Source organism: Lithobates pipiens, unplaced genomic scaffold (assembly GCF_037356315.1).
Source record: "Lithobates pipiens isolate NorthernLeopardFrog02 unplaced genomic scaffold, aLitPip1_a1.2 Scaffold_16, whole genome shotgun sequence".
In the NCBI taxonomy this organism is placed as follows: Eukaryota; Metazoa; Chordata; class Amphibia; order Anura; family Ranidae; genus Lithobates; species Lithobates pipiens.
Window position 1 is genome coordinate 101,700,729 of NW_027507748.1, and position 22,494 is coordinate 101,723,222.

Genomic DNA, 22,494 nt, shown 5'->3' on the forward strand with positions numbered 1-22,494 from the left:
CTCCCCAGCCTCGGGTCCACACACATGTATGCACCTTCTGTTATACAGTTTGAGGAAATAATGAACTGATTACAAATTCGGTGACGTTACCACACTTGTGCTCTATTGAGATTTATGAGTCCCTCTGCTATGGTGGCAAATGGGACTTGTAGTCTTCTATTCACAAATTCATGTAGAATGGATCTTTGAATGCATGACGGGCCTGTTTGTCATACAGAAGCCTGCAGAAAGAAGATCTCCATGATTAGGTAAGTGGATAGCGGTTTGGAGGTGTTGGGTCGGTAAATGTTACCATGTTTTATGCTACACTCTAAATATGAAAAAAAAGATATGAAAATGCTTAAACATGAACTCTAGGAGCATTAAAAACATATAAATGTAATTTTCCTCATGGTAACTCTTTCCTTTGTGGAACTCCCTGGTAATCAGTCAACTAAAAGCTCAAGTCTGCCCCTCGAGACCCAAGGTAAGTACCCTTTTGGGGACCATAGTCTTGCCCCTATACAACATAGAGAACATGAGGTCAGGCTGTCACCCACATAGACACCTTAACAGTATCTGTGACAGTAATGTGTCACTGCTGTTTGCATATGTCAGAAATCAGGGAAGTAGTTAGTGATAAAAATTAAGACTTGCTGTTGACATCTTACAGAAAAGTCCACATTTGCATATCAGGGACATCTATGCTTAATCTGCACATTTAACAGAAATAAGGACTGTGCTTGAAATGGGGCAGAATATGAAGGGATATATGCTACACATGCTTGGATAAACTAGATTAGCCACTAGAGCAGTCACGTCCAAATACTGGCCTGTGGGCCAATTGTGGCCTGCGTTCTGGTTTAATGCTCCCCTCCAGTAATTTGGATATATATATATATATATATATATATATATATATATATATATAAGGAAAAAAGGGGAAAAACTGCACTACTGAATAAAATCAACAATGATCGGAAGCTGCAGTTCTGATGTATACCAAAAATACACAAATAAGCATAAGAAAAAAGAAAAAACTGCGCTAACCTCAAAATCCCAAAGTGAACGGAATATATGTGTATACCAAACAATGAATGAAAAACTTCAAATATTATACTTATGAGATCACCTCAACAGATGATACATATAAGTATATATGCATCTATGTGCAAAATTAATTTTCTCAAGTGAAACACAATTAAGTGTTATTAATGTGTTAAGGAAAAGAGAAAAGAAAACACTATGTGATAATGAATAAATGAGAAATCATATGAAAACCAAAAATAACCCAAAACAAAATATGCACCAAAAATTAGATATACACCACAAATTTGAAATGCATAATGTACAGAATAAAAAAACAAATAAATAATAATATAAGCAGTGTCAGCACTAGATAACGTCCATATAATTATATATCTTGTTATTAGTGTAAAATGTCCATATAGTTAATCAATCACCAGTGGAAAATTTTCATGTGAATGACTGAATTAAGACACACAAATTATATTTTCTCTCCAGAAATGCAATGTGATCTTTCCCATCACCAGATAAATAAATTGGCTCCTTACCAACTCGAAGCGACCCCCCGTTACAGAAGGTCACAACAGGCAAAATGTGATTAAATGGGTATCCAGGTTGCTGTTCCCCTTAAACGATCCCAGATCCTCCACAAGGTGGGGCTATAGCTGTTACTCCATATATCACTCCCGGCTCAACGTAGTGTCATATAGGGAAAACATAGGCTCCAGATAGTGTAAAACCAATGACTTTAATTCAAAATCAAAAAATATATGCACTTACATGAAAGAATTTAACAACAGGCTCGATAAGAAGCGTGCGCCGGCCGGACACACGCCAAAAAACCAACCCGTCCTTCCTGGTTTATGACAAGTGAACACGACTGGGGTGAAGTCAACACGGGCGGAGCGACGTGTTGACGTCACCCCAGTCGTGTTCGCTTGTCATAAACCAGGAAGGACGGGTTGGTTTTTTGGCGTGTGTCCGGCCGGCGCACGCTTCTTATCGAGCCTGTTGTTAAATTCTTTCATGTAAGTGCATATATTTTTTGATTTTGAATTAAAGTCATTGGTTTTACACTATCTGGAGCCTATGTTTTCCCTATATGACACTACGTTGAGCCGGGAGTGATATATGGAGTAACAGCTATAGCCCCACCTTGTGGAGGATCTGGGATCGTTTAAGGGGAACAGCAACCTGGATACCCATTTAATCACATTTTGCCTGTTGTGACCTTCTGTAACGGGGGGTCGCTTCGAGTTGGTAAGGAGCCAATTTATTTATCTGGTGATGGGAAAGATCACATTGCATTTCTGGAGAGAAAATATAATTTGTGTGTCTTAATCCAGTCATTCACATGAAGATTTTCCACTGGTGATTGATTAACTATATGGACATTTTACACTAATAACAAGATATATAATTATATGGACGTTATCTAGTGCTGACACTGCTTATATTATTATTTATTTGTTTTTTTATTCTGTACATTATGCATTTCTAATTTTTGGTGTATATCTAATTTTTGGTGCATATTTTGTTTTGGGTTATTTTTGGTTTTCATATGATTTCTCATTTATTCATTATCACATAGTGTTTTTTTTTCTCTTTTCCTTAACACATTAATAACACTTAATTGTGTTTCACTTGAGAAAATTAATTTTGCACATAGATGCATATATACTTATATGTATCATCTGTTGAGGTGATCTCATAAGTATAATATTTGAAGTTTTTCATTCATTGTTTGGTATACACATATATTCCGTTCACTTTGGGATTTTGAGGTTAGCACAGTTTTTTCTTTTTTCTTATATATATATAAATATATATATATATATATATATATATATATATATATATATATATATATATATTTATTTTTTTGTGGCCCCCCAGGGATATATACCGTATTTATCAGCGCTGCCTCGGAGGGGACAGGGAGGGGGCAGGACGAGTGCTGTCAGATTACATACAGGAGAATCTCCTGTTTATGCAGCGGTGGTTGTAATAGGAAATCCCATCTCCTGGGCTGCCATTGGGACTTTGTATTAAAGAGGCTGTCGAGAAAACAGGAGATTCTCCTTTATTTAATCTATTAGCGCTCATCCTGCCCCCCCGTCACCTTCGAGGTTGCAGCTATTCATCGATCTGGCTGCACTGATGGCAATGGTGAGGCTGCATTCATGTCAGTGATGAGGCTGCATTCATGGCAATGGTGAGGCTGCATTCAGAGGCTGCATTCATGTCCGTGGTGAGGCTGCATTTATGGCAATGGTGAGGCTGCATTCAGAGGCTGCATTCATGGCAATGGTGAGGCTGCAGATGGGCACTAATTAGGCTGCATTGATGGGCACTGACCCTTATTTTGCTTCACACATCTTTTTTTTAAATGTACGTTTTTTCCTGAAACTTCTCTCTTAAAGTGAATGTGCGTGTTATATGCCCATAAAGACGGTATATCCAAATAACACGCCCAAGCTCATCCTTAGTCCTGAGCGGCATTCAGGGATTTGTTGGGGGCCACAAAGGTTTTATATATATATATATATATATATATATATATATATATATCCAAATAACATGTCCAAGCTCATCTCTTCACCACACACAGCCGCAAAGGCAAGATAATTCTTGTTGGGCAGTGTATTAGTGCATCAGACAAACACACTTAGACCTAATTTTAATGGTTCAAAGAATGTCAGACAAAATGGTCAACTCTCACGCATGTCCACTTCATAAAATCTGGCCCTCTTTGAAAAAGGTTTGGACACCCCTGCACTAGAAGGAGTTCACAGTAGCTTGGTGAAATTACCATACTTTCTTTTTCTTAACAATCACTGAGATAAGGCTGGCCATACAAGATTCAAATCTTGGCCAGTTTAGCATGAATTGAACCGTTAACCACTTCAGCCCCGGAAGGTTTTACCTCCTTAATGACCAGGCCATTTTATGTGATACAGCACTGCAATACTTTAACTGACAATTGCACGGTCGTGTGAAGTTGTCCCTTTTTTCCCACAAATAGAGCTTTCTTTTGGTGGTATTTGATCACCTCTGTGGTTTCTTATTTTTTGCACTATCAACAAAAAAGGGTGACAATTTAGAAAATGTTTTTTTTAACATTCTGCTATAAAACACATCCAAAAAAAAAATGTAAAAAATTTAATTTCTTCCTCAATTCAGGCCAACACTTATTCTTCTACATATTTTTGGTAAAAAAAAATCCCAATAAGCCTATATTAATTGGTTTAGCTATAGCATTTTTTTTAAAACGATTTTTAGCAGGACTGCAACATTGTGGCAGACAAATTGGACATTAAGTGACACTTTTTGGGGACCAGTGACACTTATCAAACACGATCATAGGGTTAAATGTGCTCCTAGGGAGTGATTTATAACTGTGTGGGGGATGGACTGACTGGAGGAAGAGCAACATCTGTATTCTTGATTAGCAGGAACACAAGATATCTCTCTTCCTCTCTGACAGAATGAAGTTCTGCCTTGTTTACATAGGCAGACCGCCATTCTGCCTCTCCGGTGAAGGATTGGCGGCCACCAGACCCGCGGTCGCTATTGCGGCCACCAGACCCACTGATTGGCTCCCACTGTGTCCAATCACAGCAGGAGCGGGTCTCCGGTGGTGGGTGCACATGCTCCAGACCCAGAAGGGGAAACAACATACAAGTACATTGTTTCGCGCATCAACACTGTATGTTGCAGGAAAGAAATTTGCTCCGTGTAATAAAATTTGCTCCATGGTATTAGCCACACAGGTAGTGAGTTTAGTGTTTTTACTCAGTTTGGAAGCTTGTAAGCCTGCTTTGTGAGATGTGAGGCTTTGTGAGGACAGTAAAGCACAACCGAATGTATAGCACAGCAACATATGAAGCAGAGCCTAAGTATAAATTATATACAGAAACAAGGTTTTTCGAACATTATCACATATTAAGGTTATTACATCACTTTGATATTCTATATAAGTTCATCTAAAAGAAAAAAAAGAAAAAATCTATGCATACTTTTTAATCTAAGTTATATATTCTGTTACAACTAGGTTCGGTAGACTTTTCACACGGTTTCTTGTCAGAAATCAAGCCTCTGGTTACATGATGCTTTCTGTAGCTTTTTTTGCATCGTTGCTTTGTTTGACTGGCGTGTTACTTCAAACAATTTGCCGTCCGCGCTATAGCTGGCCACAGCATGGACCTGAATTTCCGGGAGGCCGCCACGCTCCCTGTGATCACCGAGTCACTGAGACTCGGGTGATCACAGATCTGAGTAAGGGGCCGGTTCCTGCCCCTTACCATGTGATCAGCTGTCAGACAATGACAGCTGATCACATGATGTAAACAAAAGCTCTGTAATTGTTTTTTTTTCTCCTCACGCTGTCCCTTGCTGCGCTTATCATGGCTTATCTGCAAGGGACATCGGTCCTGAAGAGGAAAAGGCAATTATGCCTCATTAATGCCCACCAGTACCCCATGCCAGTGCCACCTGCCATTGCCACCTGCCAGTGCCCACTAGTGCCACCTATCAATGCCCATAATGCCCATGAGTGCCACCTATCAATGCTCACGAGTGCCACCTATCAATGCCCACCAGTGGTGCCAATCAGTGGCACCTAGCAGTGCTGCCTATCAGTGTAACTGATCAGTGCCCATTATTGCCACCCATTAGTGCCCATCACTGCCACCCATCAGTGCCCATCACTGACACCTATCAGTGCCCATAAGTGCTGCCTCATCAGCGTACATCAATGAAGTTTTAAAATTTTATTTAAAAAAAAATCTGTCTTTTTTAATTTTGCAAAAAAATAAAAACTGCAGGGGTGATCAAATACCACCAAAAGAAAGCTCCATTTGTGGGGAAAAAAATATATAAAAATTTAATTTAGGTACAGTGTTGTATGACCACGCAATTGTCATTCAAAGTCCATCAGCACTGAAAGCTGAAAATTGGTCTGGACAGGAGGGGGGTTTAAGTGCCCAGTAAGCAAGTGGTTAAAAATGTACAGTAGTATGTATATGGAGCAGTGTGGTAAGCCCTCTGTCTTGCTGGTTCATTCCAGCCCTCCTTATCAGACGTCATCATTGAATAATATGCGGTCCAAGAGAGCAGGGAATATACTACTCAATGGAAAGGAAGATTATTGGGCAGCAGAGCGGGAATACAGTGCTGTTTTAACCATGTGAAAATTTACTAACGCTTTCAGGGACTGTGAATTCTGTCCTCAGGGAGCAGTTTCTCTTTTTATTACCTTCACAATTTATGCTCTGCGAGGCATTCCACACTCCATCTTGAAATTTCCAGCTCCAGCAAATTGTGTTTCCTGTTAAGCACAAGTCGGTTGTATATGATTTCAGCCTTACCTTACATGGAAAAATATTCAGGCCTTGGTCTTACAGTGTCACACTTTTCTTATAGGAAGTTCTGTGCTCCCGCACTTTGCAAAGATGTTTTTTTCTTTAAACGTGATTTAAAACATGAATGCCTAACACCACGCATCATAAACAAATGACTCGTTTACTCTTGCAGTGGGCCTTCCTGTGCTGGAAGGGTGAAATGCTGGTTAGGTCTATCGGTAGAGGAATAAGCAGTAATAATTACCTTATTCCTCGCTCTGGCAGGCTCCATCAGTCTTTGTGACTGGTCCCCCTGAAGCCTCTTCTCTACCATCCCTGGTGTGGTCGCTGGTCAGCGTGCATGTACTATTATACCAAGCAAGAGTGAATTATTGTACTCTAGCTCTTTCATCCACTTTTGGGCATTTTATACCTGACGGAGTGGTTTCCCCCATGAATTTTCTTGTTCCTTTTTAATTGTATGGATTACCTTATAACGGATCACATGTGAACCTAGGTCCCCACCCTGCTTATATACAGTGTTTCTCTATATAAATCTAATATATTGTTATATACAACTTGGATGAATATCGTCATATGGGCTGATTGATGTATATCTGGTGGTTTTAGACATTGTATGCATAAATTTGACATAGAGAGCTTGTGGATCCTGACTGAAGAAGCACTGGATTTATGTGAAACGCGTTGGCCACTAGGCTCAACATTTTGTATTCTATATACTTATACTATACACCATAGTTTGCAGACACTATAACGTTCGCTTTTGCCAATCAATATATGCTTATTGGGATTCTTTACCAAAACATATAGCAGAATACATATTGGCCTAAATTGATAAAGAAATTAGATTTAAATTTTTTTTTTATTAGATATGTTTTATAGCAGAAAGTAAAAAAAATCTAGTATATATATATATATATATATATATATATATATATATATATTTATATATTTGTATATATATATATATGTATATATATATATATATATATATATATATATATATATATATATATATATATATATATATATATATATATATTGTATATATATTTGTATATATATATGTATATATATATGTATATATATATATATGTGTATATCATTTATTTTTATTTTTTATTGATGTTTTTTTTTTGTTTATAGCGCATAAAAAAAATGCAGTGGTAATCAAATACCTTCAAAAGAAAGCGATATTTGTGGAAAAAAAGGACATACATTTTATTTGGGTACAGCGTTACATGGCCGTGCAATTGTTAAAGTAATGCAGTGCTGTATCACAAAAAAAGGGCCTGGCCATGAAGGGGTAAATCTTCTGAAGGTTTTTATATACAGTATGTATATTGGGGCAGCCATATTTGCACTTTACATACTTTGGCTTCTTGCTTTCCACTGCTGCACAGTGCTAAGTTTACTGGATGAAAGGATTGACTTGGGTACAATCCCCTTGCACATACATGGATAGAAATTGAGCCCGTCTCTGCTGAACCGGACAAATTTTGATCCATGAATGGCTGGCTTAACAGACCGGAGAATCATAAATGTGACCATGGGCATGCACAGGGGTAGTGCCAGAGGTACCTGGGCACATTCTAATCACCAGGGTTGCTAATTGTGCAGTGTCTCTAAAAATCCTGAGGCTACAGTTGCTCCTCCTCTCCTCTGCCTCCTCAGCCAATGAGAAAGGAACTGTACTTGTGCCCCCTCCCCAAGTGCAACTGATTTGACTTAACAGGAGATTCCGGCAGTGGGAGCAGGCAGGAGTGCAGTGTGGGATGGAGTTCAGTCTACCAGGAGAAGTTAAGCTGGACTGAGCAAAATGTAGTCAGTGCCTTACATTAGTGGGGGATGCCCAGTGCCCTCCATCCTCCATACACAAGGAGGGAGGAGAGTCTGCGCTCCCTCTAACAGGGGCCTCTGTGTTTTAGAATATGTTTTTTTGTCTGAAGGCAATGGATATCCTCCCAGCACTCTGATCCCTCTACACCCTAGATACCCCCCCCCCAGCACTCTGATCCCTCTACATCCCAGATATCCCCCCAGCACTCTGATCCCTCTCTGCACCCCAGATATCCCCCCCCCCAGCACTCTGATCCCTCTCTTCACCCCAGATATCCCCCAGCACTCTGATTCCTCTACTTCCCAGATATCCCTGCAGCACTCTGTTCCCTTTTCATCCTAGATATCCCCCCAACACTCTGACCCCTCTACATCCCAGATATCCCCCAAGCACTCTGATCCCTCCACATCCCAGATGTCCCCCAGCACTCTCACCCCTCTACATCCCAGATATCCCCCCAGCACTCTCACCCCTCTACATCCCAGATATCCCCACAGCAGTCTGATCCCTCCCAGCTTCAGTACTGTGACAAGGATTTACCTATACCAATAAAGTCATGCAGGCAAAAGAAGGGGCATAGAAGGGAGCATCCCTCTGGGCATTCCAAGCCCTTTGGTGCAAACAGTGCTGGACAGCTGGGCTCACCATGACACCATCCACAATGCCCCTTCTGCAGGTGGGCTCTGCAGCTCCCACTTCAGCTGCTACCCAGCGGCATTCAAGTCCCGAGCATTCAAGCTGCATGGGGCAGGGTCAGAGCAACACTGGCACTCCAGCCCTACCCCTCCCTGCTAGCTATGAAATAATAGGTATTGTTCTGCACATCTGTGTATCTCAGTGCCATAATGGGGCCCCCAATTTCCGGGCAGCATGGGCTCAAGGAACAGCTGCTTTGGGGAAAGTGCAGGGGCCCCTGGCAGTGCCCAGGTGTGCCCGCTCATTAAGATACCTCTGATATTGCAGGTATCTGAGGCCCTGTCAGGCTGGATGGTGCCTCATGATTTTTATTGGCAGCTGTGTCTATACTTGTTACAACTGTCCTGAACATCATTCTAGCAGATATATTATATGCACAGGACAGCTTTGTTACTTTGTGTATGTAGTATTTTCCCACTGTTTCTGTGCTGTACAGAATGATTTGTTCATGTAGGTAAAGCGGAGCTCAACCCAAAAGGGGGAGTTCTGCTTGTCTGCCTCTTACCTACTTGATGTCTGTTTACTTGCACTGTCTCCATTGTAGGGGCCCCAGAGCATTACTTTGCCCAGGGGCCCATGATGCTATTAAGACGGCCCTGCTGCCTGCTTCTTCTGGAGGAAGGACATTACAGTTTGAGATCTCCCACAATTTCTACATGCATGTGTATTTGAGCTTTGGGGTGCACATCTATGAATGCAACAATTAAAGTAACAAAAAACTAAAAGTGGGGCTGCATCATCCAAAAACACAAAATGCTAAATTTTTTATTGAACATATAACATCTAAAAGACCATGGTACACTACATAATTTATTTGCATGTATAACCATTTAATGGAGACACCTTTCAAGTGCTTCTGATATAAAGAGATTTTCTGGCATAATGTTGACTATTATATAGTGAGATATGCATTCGTTATGCATTACTTAATTACTTATGTAAAACACTGGACATCAGACATGGGGGGTTATTTACTAAAGGAAAATCCACTTTGCACTGCAAGTGCACTTGGAATTAAAGTCGTTGTAGATCCGAGGGGGACATGCAAGGAGAATAAAAAAAACAGCATTTTAGCTTGCATATGATTGCATGATAAAATCATCAGAGCTTCCACTCATTTCAGACCTAACCCTTAGATTTAGAGCGACTGCACTTTCAAGTGCACTTGCAGTGCAAAGTGGATTTGCCTTTCATAAATAACCCCCCATAGTCTGTTTCTACTCTTTGGACATGATTGAGCCAATAGTGCCCCTGGAACTTCAGATCTCTTTAGTCCAGCGTTTTAATACACATTTTGTGTATATATTTACTAGATCATTCAACCATTTTTTGCTATAAATTTGCGCACTTTGGGTCACCTTTCAAGGCATCTAATCTTTACTTTCAAGGCATCTAATCATTGAGAATGAGCCCTGTATGGTCAATTTACCTTTACGAACATGCTTTTCATTTACCACTCATTGCATGGAGTCCCAAGGATCAAGTGTTTTTTTTTTTTTTCTGCATACATTATTAACCATCTTGAGCTGAAAGTTTACAGTATACTGTATATGTACTGTATATATTTACTACTATTAAGTCCATTTCTACATATACATAAATGTATATTATGAATGCTCTGTGATTATAAGGCTGCATTCATTAAAAAAATAGAGGCTAAAAAAATAGAGATTATTATTCTTCACCGTATCCACAGGGCTGGGTGGTTAAGAGTGAGTCTGGTATATAAATGCATAAAGGAAGTCCAGGAGCTGGTGTATTTAACATTTTTACAATGTCACGCTGGTTGCTATACTTTAGTATGCTGAGTTCTTGCATGACAGTATACGAGTGGGTTTAGAGGGTAATATTAATTCTGTTATATGTATCATTGTTGTTTAGATTTTATATATGCATTAAAAAAAATGTATGTTTTCGGAAAAAGCAGACTCGCTTTCTGTTTTTTTTATTACGTTTTATTTGTTGCGTTTAATAATTCTCAATATTAAAGTGGTGTGTTGAGCCCATAATCTGGTGGTTTTGTTGATCCAGTATGATTGTTTATGGCGGGGGGGCTCCATACCACCACAGCAATATTTTATTTTTAGTGCGTGTGAGACCTAGACAGCATTTCCCCCTTCTTACACATATAAAAGGTTAATTTGGAGGGTTAATGTAGTAGAAATTTCACCCAGTGAAACTGTATTCATGTCAAATACCAAACATATGCAAAGGGGATGTCAAATATTAGGAATTTCCTTTGTTCTTCATTTCATGATTGATGTAAACATAGCTTCACCGGACAAAGTGAACATTTCTTTATTTAATCAACCCCTCTGGGTCTGTCAGTCCGCTGAAAACAATACTCTCCCTGTTTAGCTGATCTCTCATTAGTCATTAGGCAGGGAATGATTGCAGCGAAACACAGAGCACCCTGCAAACCCCGGGCTCTTTCGCTCCTCCTGGGAGCCCGGAACCTAAAAAAAAAAACACTGTCAGGATAGTGAGCAAGAGTTGATAGAGGAATGTGCATTCCCTGATTTGCTCTGTGATCATTTTTTTATTTGGGTTTAGATGCATTGTTTATTTATTATGACCAGGAAACCTTGGGGAAATTTTGGGCCAATATGTATCTATAAGATCAGGGAACAATATCGTTCATGTGAGATTCTCTTTAAACTCGCTGGCTGATTATCTCTAGAGAACAGTCAATAGGGCAGGTTGGAGACCCTGTTGAGGATGCTATTCTTATATGGGGAAGAAATGAAAACCAGGCGGTAAATTGTTTAATGTCCTCACAGGTACCATCTCAATATTATGTAAAAAACACTAGAATTACACTCGCCAATGCTACAGGATTTTACATGTATACAAAAGGAAAAAAAATATAGTGCAGTCCGTGTAATAAATGTAATACAGTTCAGAGTATAAAGTGCAGTCCGTGTAGTATATATATAATACAGTTCAGAGTATAAAGTGCAGTCCGTGTAGTATATATAATACAGTTCAGAGTATAAAGTGCAGTCCGTGTAGTATATATAATACAGTTCAGAGTATATAGTGCAGTCCATGTAGTATATATATAATACAGTTCAGAGTATAAAGTGCAGTCCGTGTAGTATATATATATAATACAGTTCAGAGTATATAGTGCAGTCCGTGTAGTAAATATAATACAGTTCAGAGTATAAAGTGCAGTCCATGTAGTATATATATAATACAGTTCAGAGTATAAAGTGCAGTCCGTGTAGTATATATATAATACAGTTCAGAGTATATAGTGCAGTCCGTGTAGTAAATATAATACAGTTCAGAGTATAAAGTGCAGTCCGTGTAGTATATATAATACAGTTCAGAGTATATAGTGCAGTCAATGTAGTATATATAATACAGTTCAGAGTATATAGTGCAGTCCGTGTAGTATTACCCATTCATGATACTCAACCCTTTCATGACTAAGCCTATTTTTGACATTTGGTGTTTACAAGTTAAAATCCATATTTTTTGCTAGAAAATTACTTGGAACCCACAAGCATTATATATATTTTTTTTGCAGAGACACTAGAGAATAAAACGGCGATTGTTGAAATATTTTATGTCACATGGTATTTGTGCAGCTGTGTTTTAAACGCAACTTTTTGGGAAAAGGGACACTTTCATGAATTTAAAAAAAGGGTAACAGTAAAATTAGCCCAATTTTTTTGCATAATGTGAAATATAATGTTACACCGAGTAAATAGATACCAAACATGTCACGCTTTATAATTGCATGCACTTGTGGAATGGCGACAAACGACGGTACCTAAAAATCTCAATGGGTGACGCTTTAAAGTTTTTTTCTAGAGTTACAGAGGAGGTCTAGTGCTAGAATTATTGATCTCGCTCTGACGATTGCAGTGATACCTCACATGTGTGATTTGAACACCGTTTACATATGTGGGCGCAACTTCCGTATGCGTTTTCTTTGCTGCGCGAGCTCGCGGCAACGGGGGGCGCTTTAAAAAATATATATATTATTTATTTTATTTATTTTAAATTGTTTTGTTTTTTTCATTTTTGATCACTTTTATTGCTTTCACAAGGAATGTAAACATCCCTTGTGACAGTAATAGGTGGTGACAGGTACTTTTTATGGAGGGATCGGGGGTCTAAAAGACCTCCAATCCCTCCTTTACACTTTGAAGTATTCAGATCGCCATTTTCAGCGATTCTGAATACTATATATATTTTTTAATCCGGCGCCATTGGCAGCCGAGTAAACGGGAAGTGACTTCATGACGTCGCTTCCATGTTTACAATTAGGAGATGGCTTACAGCTTCATTCCAGTCCCTCCCTAGCCGCCAGGGGCATCGGATTGTTCATCGGTGCTCCCGATTGAAAGGGAGCCTCGGTAAGAGTGGCGGGAGGCGGCGAGAGGGGGGACATCCCCTCCCACTCCTCCGGCATAACAGCCGAGCAGCTTTTAGCCTTATCAGTTGTTATGGCTGGAAAACCGATCGCCGGCTCTAAAAATCAGTACCAGAATGATGCCTACAGCTGCGGGCATCATCCCAGTATAACCCCCGGAAGCCGAGTACGCACATCTGCGTACGCTCATCGGGAAGGGGATAATTCATACAGTTTAGAGTATATAGTGCAGTCAGTGTAGTGTATATATATAATACAGTGGAGAGTATATAATGCTATCAGTGTAGTATATATAATACATTGCAGAATATATAGTACAGTCAATGTAGTATATATATAATGCAGTGGAGAATATATAGTACAGTCAGTGTAGTATACATAATACAGTGCAGGGCATATAGTCTCCCCCAAAAATGTCATACCAGGCCCTTTGGGTCCGGCATAGATTTTAAGGGGAACTCCACGCCAAAATCGAAAAAAAATGGCCGAGCATGCAGCCGGGCAGGCCAGGAAAGGGAGAAGATGAGCAAGAGCCCCCACCCCCCTCCTCCTGAACCAAACTCTGTTGTAAAGATAAGAGGAAAAAGTGTGTGTGCCCTCCTGGACTCTGGAAGCCTAGTCACCCTGGTCCATACCCGGCTTGTGGACCCCAAACAGCTGACCCAGTGTCAGGTAGTGGAATGTGTGCATGGTAACTGTAAGAAGTACACCCACAGTGCTATTGACTTTTGAAACCAGCTCAGAATCGGTTTGCAATGAAGTGGCTGTGTCCCCTTTCCTGCTGCACAGTGTAATACTGGGGAGAGACTTTCCATTGTTGCAAGAACTCTGCAGTGGGAAGGATAAGAGTCCCGAGCCAGGACTTTCTAATGAGACTGCAGGGAGGAACCGCAAACCCTTTCAAACAAAGGTTGTTGAAAATGCTGTAGGAGTGACCGCTGATGAAAATGTGTCTTTTCCCCTAACAGTCTGTGCGGGTGAACCAGAAGTGACCCCTGAGACCCTAGAGTTGCCAGGATCCTTCTCTGGTGCAAGCCTGCGAAAATGTGACGGTAAACAATGGGATTCCAGTAGCCCTGGGATTGGATAATGTGTTTCCTCATATAGTGGTTAACCATGATATGTTGTATTGGGTTGAAAATATTCAGGGTGAGGTTGTGGAACAACTCATGGTGCCTGGCCCTTATAGGAGGATAGTGTTAAACCTGGCCCATACACATCCCCTGGGGGGGGGTCACCTGGCCTATCCAAAAAGCCCAAAGAATGTATCTTAGACCTCTTTCACACAGAGCCGCCTAGGGCGTCAGATTTACCATCATTTTAGCTGCGCTATTCGGCCACTAGCAGGGCAGTTTTAACCCCCCCTGATAGTGACCGAAAAGGGGTTAAATCGGAACGGCGTTTTGCCGGCGGTATCACAGCGCTGTCCCATTGATTTCAATGGGGAGCAGCGATGGAGGAGAGGTGAGTTCACCGCTCTTTCACCGCTCCAAAGAATCTGCTGGTAGTACATTTTCTGACGCCCTGCCAGCGCACCACTCCAGTGTGAAAGCCCTCGGGCTTTCACAGTGGAGTACATGGAGCAGCTGTTTTAGGGCATTTTGCAAGCACTATTTTTAACGCTATAGCGCCTGCAAAATACCCTCAGTGTGAAAGGGGTCTTACAGTGTTTCTTTTGGCTCGGCATACATGCTGACATGAGAAACTATTGTGAGTCATGCCCTGAGTGTCAAAAGGCAGCCCCTATGCCCCAATACCATAGCCCACTGGTGCCATTGCCCGTGATTGAGGTTCCTCTTGGTCTAATTGATAGGGCCAGTAGTTAAGTCTGCTAAAGGCTATCAGTACGTCCAAGTGGTCATAGATTATACCACCCGGTATCCTGAGGCTGTTCCCTTGAGAAACACTTCCTCCAAGACAATAGCCAAATAGGTGTTCCACATGTTTACCCTTACTGGGATCCCAAAGGAGGTTCTAACTGACCAAGGGACTCCCTTTATATCAATAAATGAAAGGTAATGAAAGAGTTGTGCAAATATTAAGCATCTGCATACTTCGGTTTACCACCCTCAGATAGATGGTTCAGCAGAACGGTTTAACAAACCGTTAATCCATTAATCCCTACTGGAGTGTTATAGAGCATATCTCAGCCATGCAGGATAGAATTTCCTCAGCAATGCCCCTTGTTTGAGAACACATGCAGCAAGCCCAGGAAGCACAGAGTCGAATGTACAATAGGTTGGTGAAGATTCAAACTTTCCATCCGGGAGATCGCATTCTTGTTTTAGTCCCCATGCTGGAAAGTAAGTTCCTAGTTAAGTGGCAAGGACCCTATGAAATTGTCAGAAACCATGAATCAGACTGAAACAGAAGTGCAATAAAATCACACTGTTTAATAATAATAATAATGGTAAAAGGTAAATAGAACAAACATAGTCAAAACATAGCCCGAGTTCTGTAACCGGAATGGATAGTCAGACAAGCCAGGAAATCAGGGAGCCAGGGATCAGCGTACATCAGAACAGGCCAGGAAATCAGGGAACCGGAGAATTAGCGTATTGGAACAGCAAGCAGGATCTGGAACCAGAAGGGACGTCAGCCAAGCAAGTCTTTAACAGGCACACAGGAGAGAGTCTCTTGATACGTTGACCAAGGAGAAGGCAGAGAGGATTTGGACTGAACAGCTTAAGTAACCAGCAGGACTGACAAGCAGGATATCATCACCAGGTGAGTCACTGTGGAAAGATTAGAGCTGGCAATTAACCGACAGCTGAGCGGCCTGCTCTGAGAGGGAAGGGCTAAGCCTAGCCCTGACAGAAATACTGAAAAAGGTTGGGGAGGTCAACTATAAGGTGTCCCAACTAGACAGGTGGAAGAAAGAGCAGATCTAGCATGTAAATTTAATAAGCGTGGAAAGACAGTCTTATATTCGTTGATGGACTTTTGCTTTAGACAATGTTTTCTACACCTGTACAGGAAGCCTTTCTGTTCTGTCTGACCAAATAAACATTGACATGAAGCCCTTAAAGCGGAGGTCCACCCTAAAGTGGACCTTCCGCTCATCGGAACCCTCCCCCCCTCCGGTGCCACAATCGGCACCTTTCAGGGGGGAGGGGGGTGCAGTTACCTGGATAATCCAGGTAATTGCACCCACTTCCGGGATAGCTCTCTGCGGAAAGGGGCGTAACTTACGCCCCTTTCCGCAAGTGCCCGCCCCTTCCTGCAAGTGCCCCGCTGCCTGCTGGGAAACACACAGATCCCAGAGGCAGCGGGGGACCATCCTTATTGCGCAGCGCGACTTGCGCATGCACAGTAGGGAACCGGGAAATTAAGACGAAAGGCTCCACTTCCTGATTCCCATACCCGAGATGGCGGCGGCAGCACCCGAGAGACGATCGAGAGATCGGCTTCGGGTACCGACATCGCGGGCGCGCTGGACAGGTAAGTGTCACTATTTTAAAAGTCAGCAGCTGCAGTATTTGTAGCTGCTGGCTTTTAAAAAAAAAAAAACGCGGAGTCCCGGTGGACTCCCGCTTTAACCTTGCATATGGCTGGATTACCTTTCTGAAAACTCTTCACTTGAAACTAATCGCCCACAGAATCCAGTATACAGGTTGCCATAAATGTCAACACCTATATTCATCTTCATGGTTAAACACAACTTCCTCAGGACTGGGCGATGATATATATTATATAGAATTTGTTCATTTGACCTGCCTAGGATAAATATATACCATGCTATATACAGTGTTAGATATAGTATCAAAAAACGTATACACATGTCCTTTTATACACATTATTTACATATTAGGTGAGTTAGACAAGCAGTGCCAACACAGTGATCCTGTCTGTCCCAGGCACCCAGGCAATGGTCTCAAGCATTGAGGAAAGAAACAAAGCATTAGGAAAGGTGATCCGTTTTCTGACGCCGTAGGCTGTAAGACTGCACAGCTGATTGGTTGATCCTGTTCTTTTGCTTTGTGTTTTTTTTTCTTCCATACAAGCATTACTCACCTGCTTGTCTAATTCACCTAACATGTAAGTAATATGTAAAAAAGGGCATGTGTATGAATTTTTTGATACAATATACAGTATAATATTCTGTATTCATCTCAGATCAAGTGAAAGCATTCTATATAGCATATTTCATTTCCCAGTCTCAAGGAGGCAGCATTGGACTATGAAACGTGTTGGCAAACATGGGTTTTGAACATTTATGGCAACCTGTATACTGGATGTGTATAATATACTGTATTCTATGCTTTTTGTAGAATATTTGTAGACTTTATGTGAAGGTTGATCACCCTTTATCATGTAATATTTGATAGATGTTTTCTAATTGATTTATGGTTCTGTGACTGGAGTTTTTTTTTCCTCGTGGGTACATTTAAAGTCCTGATGTCTTGATGGATGTGATTATAAGTTTTTTTTTTTTACATCACTGTCTTTCCCCAGTAATGAACCAGTGTCCTTTTCTTCCCCTCCATAGAGGTTACTAGGCCAAGCTAAGCTTACATGCACCAACTATGTGCTCTTGTATTATCTGTGGCCAGCCACGTGTTCTGCTAATAGAATTAGTAGCTGTTAATGTTTGATTGTTGCAGGTTCACGTAAGTATGGGATGTGATAAGCAATATGGTGAAACAAATGGTCAGTCTGCCACCCCTTTAATTTTGCTGCCCGAAGCCTGTGTTACTTTGGCCCCTTTCACACAGGCGGATAGAATTCAGCTTTTAGCTGTGGATAGATCAAGTTATATACCACAGCTAAACTTTTTAACAACGGTTTTGTTACATGGAGTTTGGTGCAGTTTGAAAAAATAAATTTGACTGCATGCAGGACCGATTTATTGCAGCTATCTGCACATAACTGCAGGTAATCGCAGTGTACTAACTCACCTGCAGATAGCAGTGGCAACAAGGAAAGAAAAACAGGAAGCACATCAGAAATGGCAAGAATGTTCCAACGCAGTTAAATGCAGCCGTATGTAAATGCACGTAAACGCAGCTAATCGCAATGTACAAATGCAAGTGATCGCTGTGCCTAGAGCAGGGATATGCAATTAGCGGACCTCCAGCTGTTGCAGAACTACAATTCCCATGAGGCATAACAAGACTCTGACATCCACAAGCATGACACCCAGAGGCAGATCATGGTGGGACTTGTAGTTTTGCAACAGCTGGAGGTCTGCTAATTGCATATCCCTGGCCTAGAGTCTTGGAATTTCAAAACAACAAAACATGCTATTAACAGTGGCAGAACAGCCGCCCGTGTGAAAGGGGCCTTATACTTCCAGGACCGATTTATTGCACCTATCTGCACATTAAAGATTAATTTCTCCGTTAATTGATTATTATTTTTGATCGATCAAAATTCGTTTGATCAGTGCTCACCTCTCCGGCGGCTTCCGGGTCTTCAGGGAGTTCCGTCGGAGATCCGGTAACGTCACGGACATCAATGTCACTGGGCTCCTCCCCCCTTCCCCAAGTGCATCCGTCTGTTAATGAAGGGAAGGAGGGAGGAGTCTGGTGAAGTTGAAGTTCTGATTGAACGTAACGTGTACGGGGCAGGAGCTACGCATGACGTCACCCGCTGCTGCCCTACGGAACTAACACGATTGTCGGCTTTACATGCTGTTTTTATCATCTTTATGTGAGTAGTTTGTGTTTGAACACAAAAATTAAATCTTATACTTAAGCGGTGAGCACTTAGATCTTTTCTTTCTACCCATGACCTGGCGTCCTTGCTGAGATCTAAGGAGACGTGAGAGAAGTTTATGGTCCCTGTTAACCCTTGTGATACCCGCTTGCATGGCCACCTGTTTGCACAGGGGTCCATGTCATAAGGTGAGAGTGATTAGTTAGATCGGAGGTGGAGGGATTGTCAAGCTACTGTGGAAAAAATAATTACTTACGTCAGTGCTACAGTTTGAATTTAAAACGTATTTGTGTGAAATGTGAAGCTAAGTCATGGATTGTGGAAACTTACTAGTGTCAGGTTACTGTATATAGTATATTCTACATTTACCACTGAGTAATGCAGAGTTGCAATGCAAGGAGATCAGCTAAAACTAGTTGGATCTGTATGTGTGTTATAATTAATCAAAATTAGTCAATTAATCGATTTAAAAAAAAAAAAGTCACGAACACGAAAATTTAAATCAATAACAGCCCTAATTTTTTTTCCATTACTAGGTTAAGAGCTCAATAATACTCACTAGTGATGTATAACTGCATATATTTTATTTATAATGTTGCTTTAGTATATTTGTAAGTACTTTTATTTGCTATATCAAGGGATATTTTATTACTTATTAGGGCCAAAAACCTGAATGTTATTTTCTGAAGTATTATTTTTTATTACACAAGTGCACTGTTTCCTATTTTGAAAGTCAAATCATGAAATCATGACATACTTGTACGTTTATTATAGTATGGAAAGTCCTTATTTGTTAGCTTGTGTAAAATTTTTAAATCTCTGTATTTTTTGGATTCATGAGAGTAATGATTTTTATAAATAAAACTCATTGTGCCTCATTTACTAAAGGAGTTGCAAATCTTCACTTACCTTGGTAAATACTTGTAAGCTGTATTCACTTTTAACAACCAATCACGGGGAATTAAAAACACATAATTTCCGTTAATATATTACTATTTAAGCTACGTGTGCCACTTTCTGTAAGTAAGGAAAACATAAACTGTGATACCAGCTATAAACTTGGTAATTTGGGAAGGTATACATCAGTTTAGTCCGGGAAAGCAGGAAACAATGAAAATTGTGGGAGGTAGATTGCTCTTGACTGTTCAATGTATTGATTTTCTCATTTGAAAGCTGGTGGACAGCTTCCAAAAGTATATGACCATCTTGTGGTCTTAAAGAGCCAAGTGCAAATGTGAAGGGGTGTACAAATTTGACTTTATACAAGTTTGTATTTTGTTGCCCTGAGCTTTGCATACAGTGCTTGTTGAATGACCCGTTGAATTTATGTACGATTTTAACCAGAGCAATCTGCCACCAACACTTTCAATTGTGTCTGAGTTGCAAGTGACCAAATGATTGACTGGTGTGGAAATAAACTGAAAATGCCTTTGGACTGGTACTTTAGTAGTCTTGATTGATTTCCACTTCATTTTCAATTGACTGGTTGATTGAACCTGGAAAACACATGAAAGTGGCAGATTGCTGTAGTGGAAAGCCTATATAAAGCTCCAAAACTGCCAACAAAATTGCCAAGTTTATGGACATCATTGGGGCTAAAGTATATCTAAATTTAAAAGGCTTTTTATTATTTGTATCCATTATCACCTTGTATTCTTTACAGTAATACACTTCCTGTCCCAGAGTGACCACACTCCTTATAATGTAACTTTGGAGAAACAGCATCGCCACCCTAAAAAAACATTCTTTCTCCTCTTTTCCATAACATAGAGGGGAGGTTTTTGGTTTTAGTCCTCAGAGATAGCTGAGAGCAATGTAACTGATAAACGTGCAGAACAGGCATTGAGCGCAATATGTTATCAGCAGACAAGATTTCTGCAAGGAACAACGTGTATTTTTTTTTTACAGTTATAAAACATATTTAACAAAAGCTTTCAATGATATGTTTAATTACTTCAATACTGAGCACTTACAGTACACCCCCTTCCCGCCCAAGCCAATTTTCAGCTTTCAGCACTGTCGCTGTTTAAATGATAATTTCGCAGTCATGGTACACTGTACCCAAACAGAATTTGTATCATTTTGTAGCTTTCTTTTGGCGGTATTTGATCACCTCTGCATTTTTTATTTAAACAAATAAAAAAAAAGACCTAAAATTTTGAAAAAAATAAAAAGTTTTTCTTTTGTTTCTGTTATAAAATGTTGTAAATAAGTAAGTTTTCTCCTTCACTGATGGGCATTGATTTATTGCTATCACAAGGGATGAACAACATCCCTTGTGACAGCATGGGCCATGACATGTCCTGTTCTCTAGCCTCCCATGCAGACGATCAGGCACAGATTGGTCTGACTGGCTGCTTTCCTGGACGATGCCAGCCAAGTAAACAAAGAGGCGGAACCGGAAGTGATGGACCACTCGTCGCTCCCAGTTTTTCGGGGTTACAGAGAGAGAGGAATGACTTCAGTTCCTTGCTTTTCAGGGCTGTTAAGATAAAAAAAAATATTGCCTTTACAACTACTTGGATTAAGGATTGGTACATTGCAATATATTTGTTTTTTGAGTTTAGAAATGATTTAACAGGCCAAAAGAGACCAACTAAAAGTTGTTCCATTTTGGAGCTTATATATCCTTTTACTCTATTTTTGATCAGTTTTCTTTACGTTTCCTGTCCTGCATCAAACACATGTCCCAGCGTTTATCCTATTGCTTTTATATTTTTGAACTTTAGTCAAAAAGGAGATAAAGAACTCTAGGTCGGTCTGTTTTCAATTCATTCTTTGGCATAGAATTATTAGTATTGAACCCATGAAAATACGGTTCTCCTTAAACCTGACTCATTGTTGTTGGTGTGCAACCCAGTGACAAAGGCAATGTTATATTTAATTTAGTTTGAAACTATGAGGCGAGCTTTCATTGTAAGCCTAGCACTGAGTATATCACAAAGATAAGCTTACTGTCGCTATAGCACTTGTCCGTTTCATGCAGTAAATCAAAGTCTCAGCTTTCAAATCCAAAAATAATAACAAATCGAGAAAATATCAACTTCAGTTACAAAAGCACATTGTGCTTTTCACCAAAGGTTCAAGTCGGGTGACTGAATGAATTACAAATAAAAAAAAAAAAAAGGATTATGAAAAGATTATTATTAGTTTTAATTAAATCTGTTTTTCTTTTTCTTTTTTCTTTTTTTTCTTTCTCCAGGAACATGAACAGCTCAGCTATTCCTCCACCAGATCCAAGGCACCCAGCGTTATAATCACAGGCTTGAAGCCATCCACCAAGTATATATTTCACATTCGAGTCAGAACCGCTGCAGGATACAGCGGCTACAGTCATAAGTTTGAATTTGAAACTGGAGATGAAAGTGAGTTTAATTAACCCGAGTGTGTTGTATTTGAAATATCAGATTTGAACATGCTGCCTTTTATGTGACTCTACACTTATTAAAAATGCAAATGTGTCATCTTTTTTTTTTTTTTTTTACATGGTACAACTTTATTTGAAATATCCATGATTATACCGAAAATAATAGTTATGCATTTTT

The 22,494-nt window shown here is 40.2% G+C and overlaps 1 protein-coding gene across 2 annotated transcripts in view; it reads left to right on the forward strand.

Moving 5' to 3' along the window:
- Positions 1–22,494, forward strand: part of EPHA6 (EPH receptor A6) — a 1,195,522-nt gene that overhangs the window by 863,394 nt on the left and 309,634 nt on the right. For both annotated transcript variants that reach the window (XM_077480173.1, XM_077480174.1), the window contains exon 7: positions 22,152–22,314. In XM_077480173.1, the coding sequence (XP_077336299.1) occupies positions 22,152–22,314 (163 nt within the window). The remainder of the gene's footprint in view (positions 1–22,151; positions 22,315–22,494) is intronic.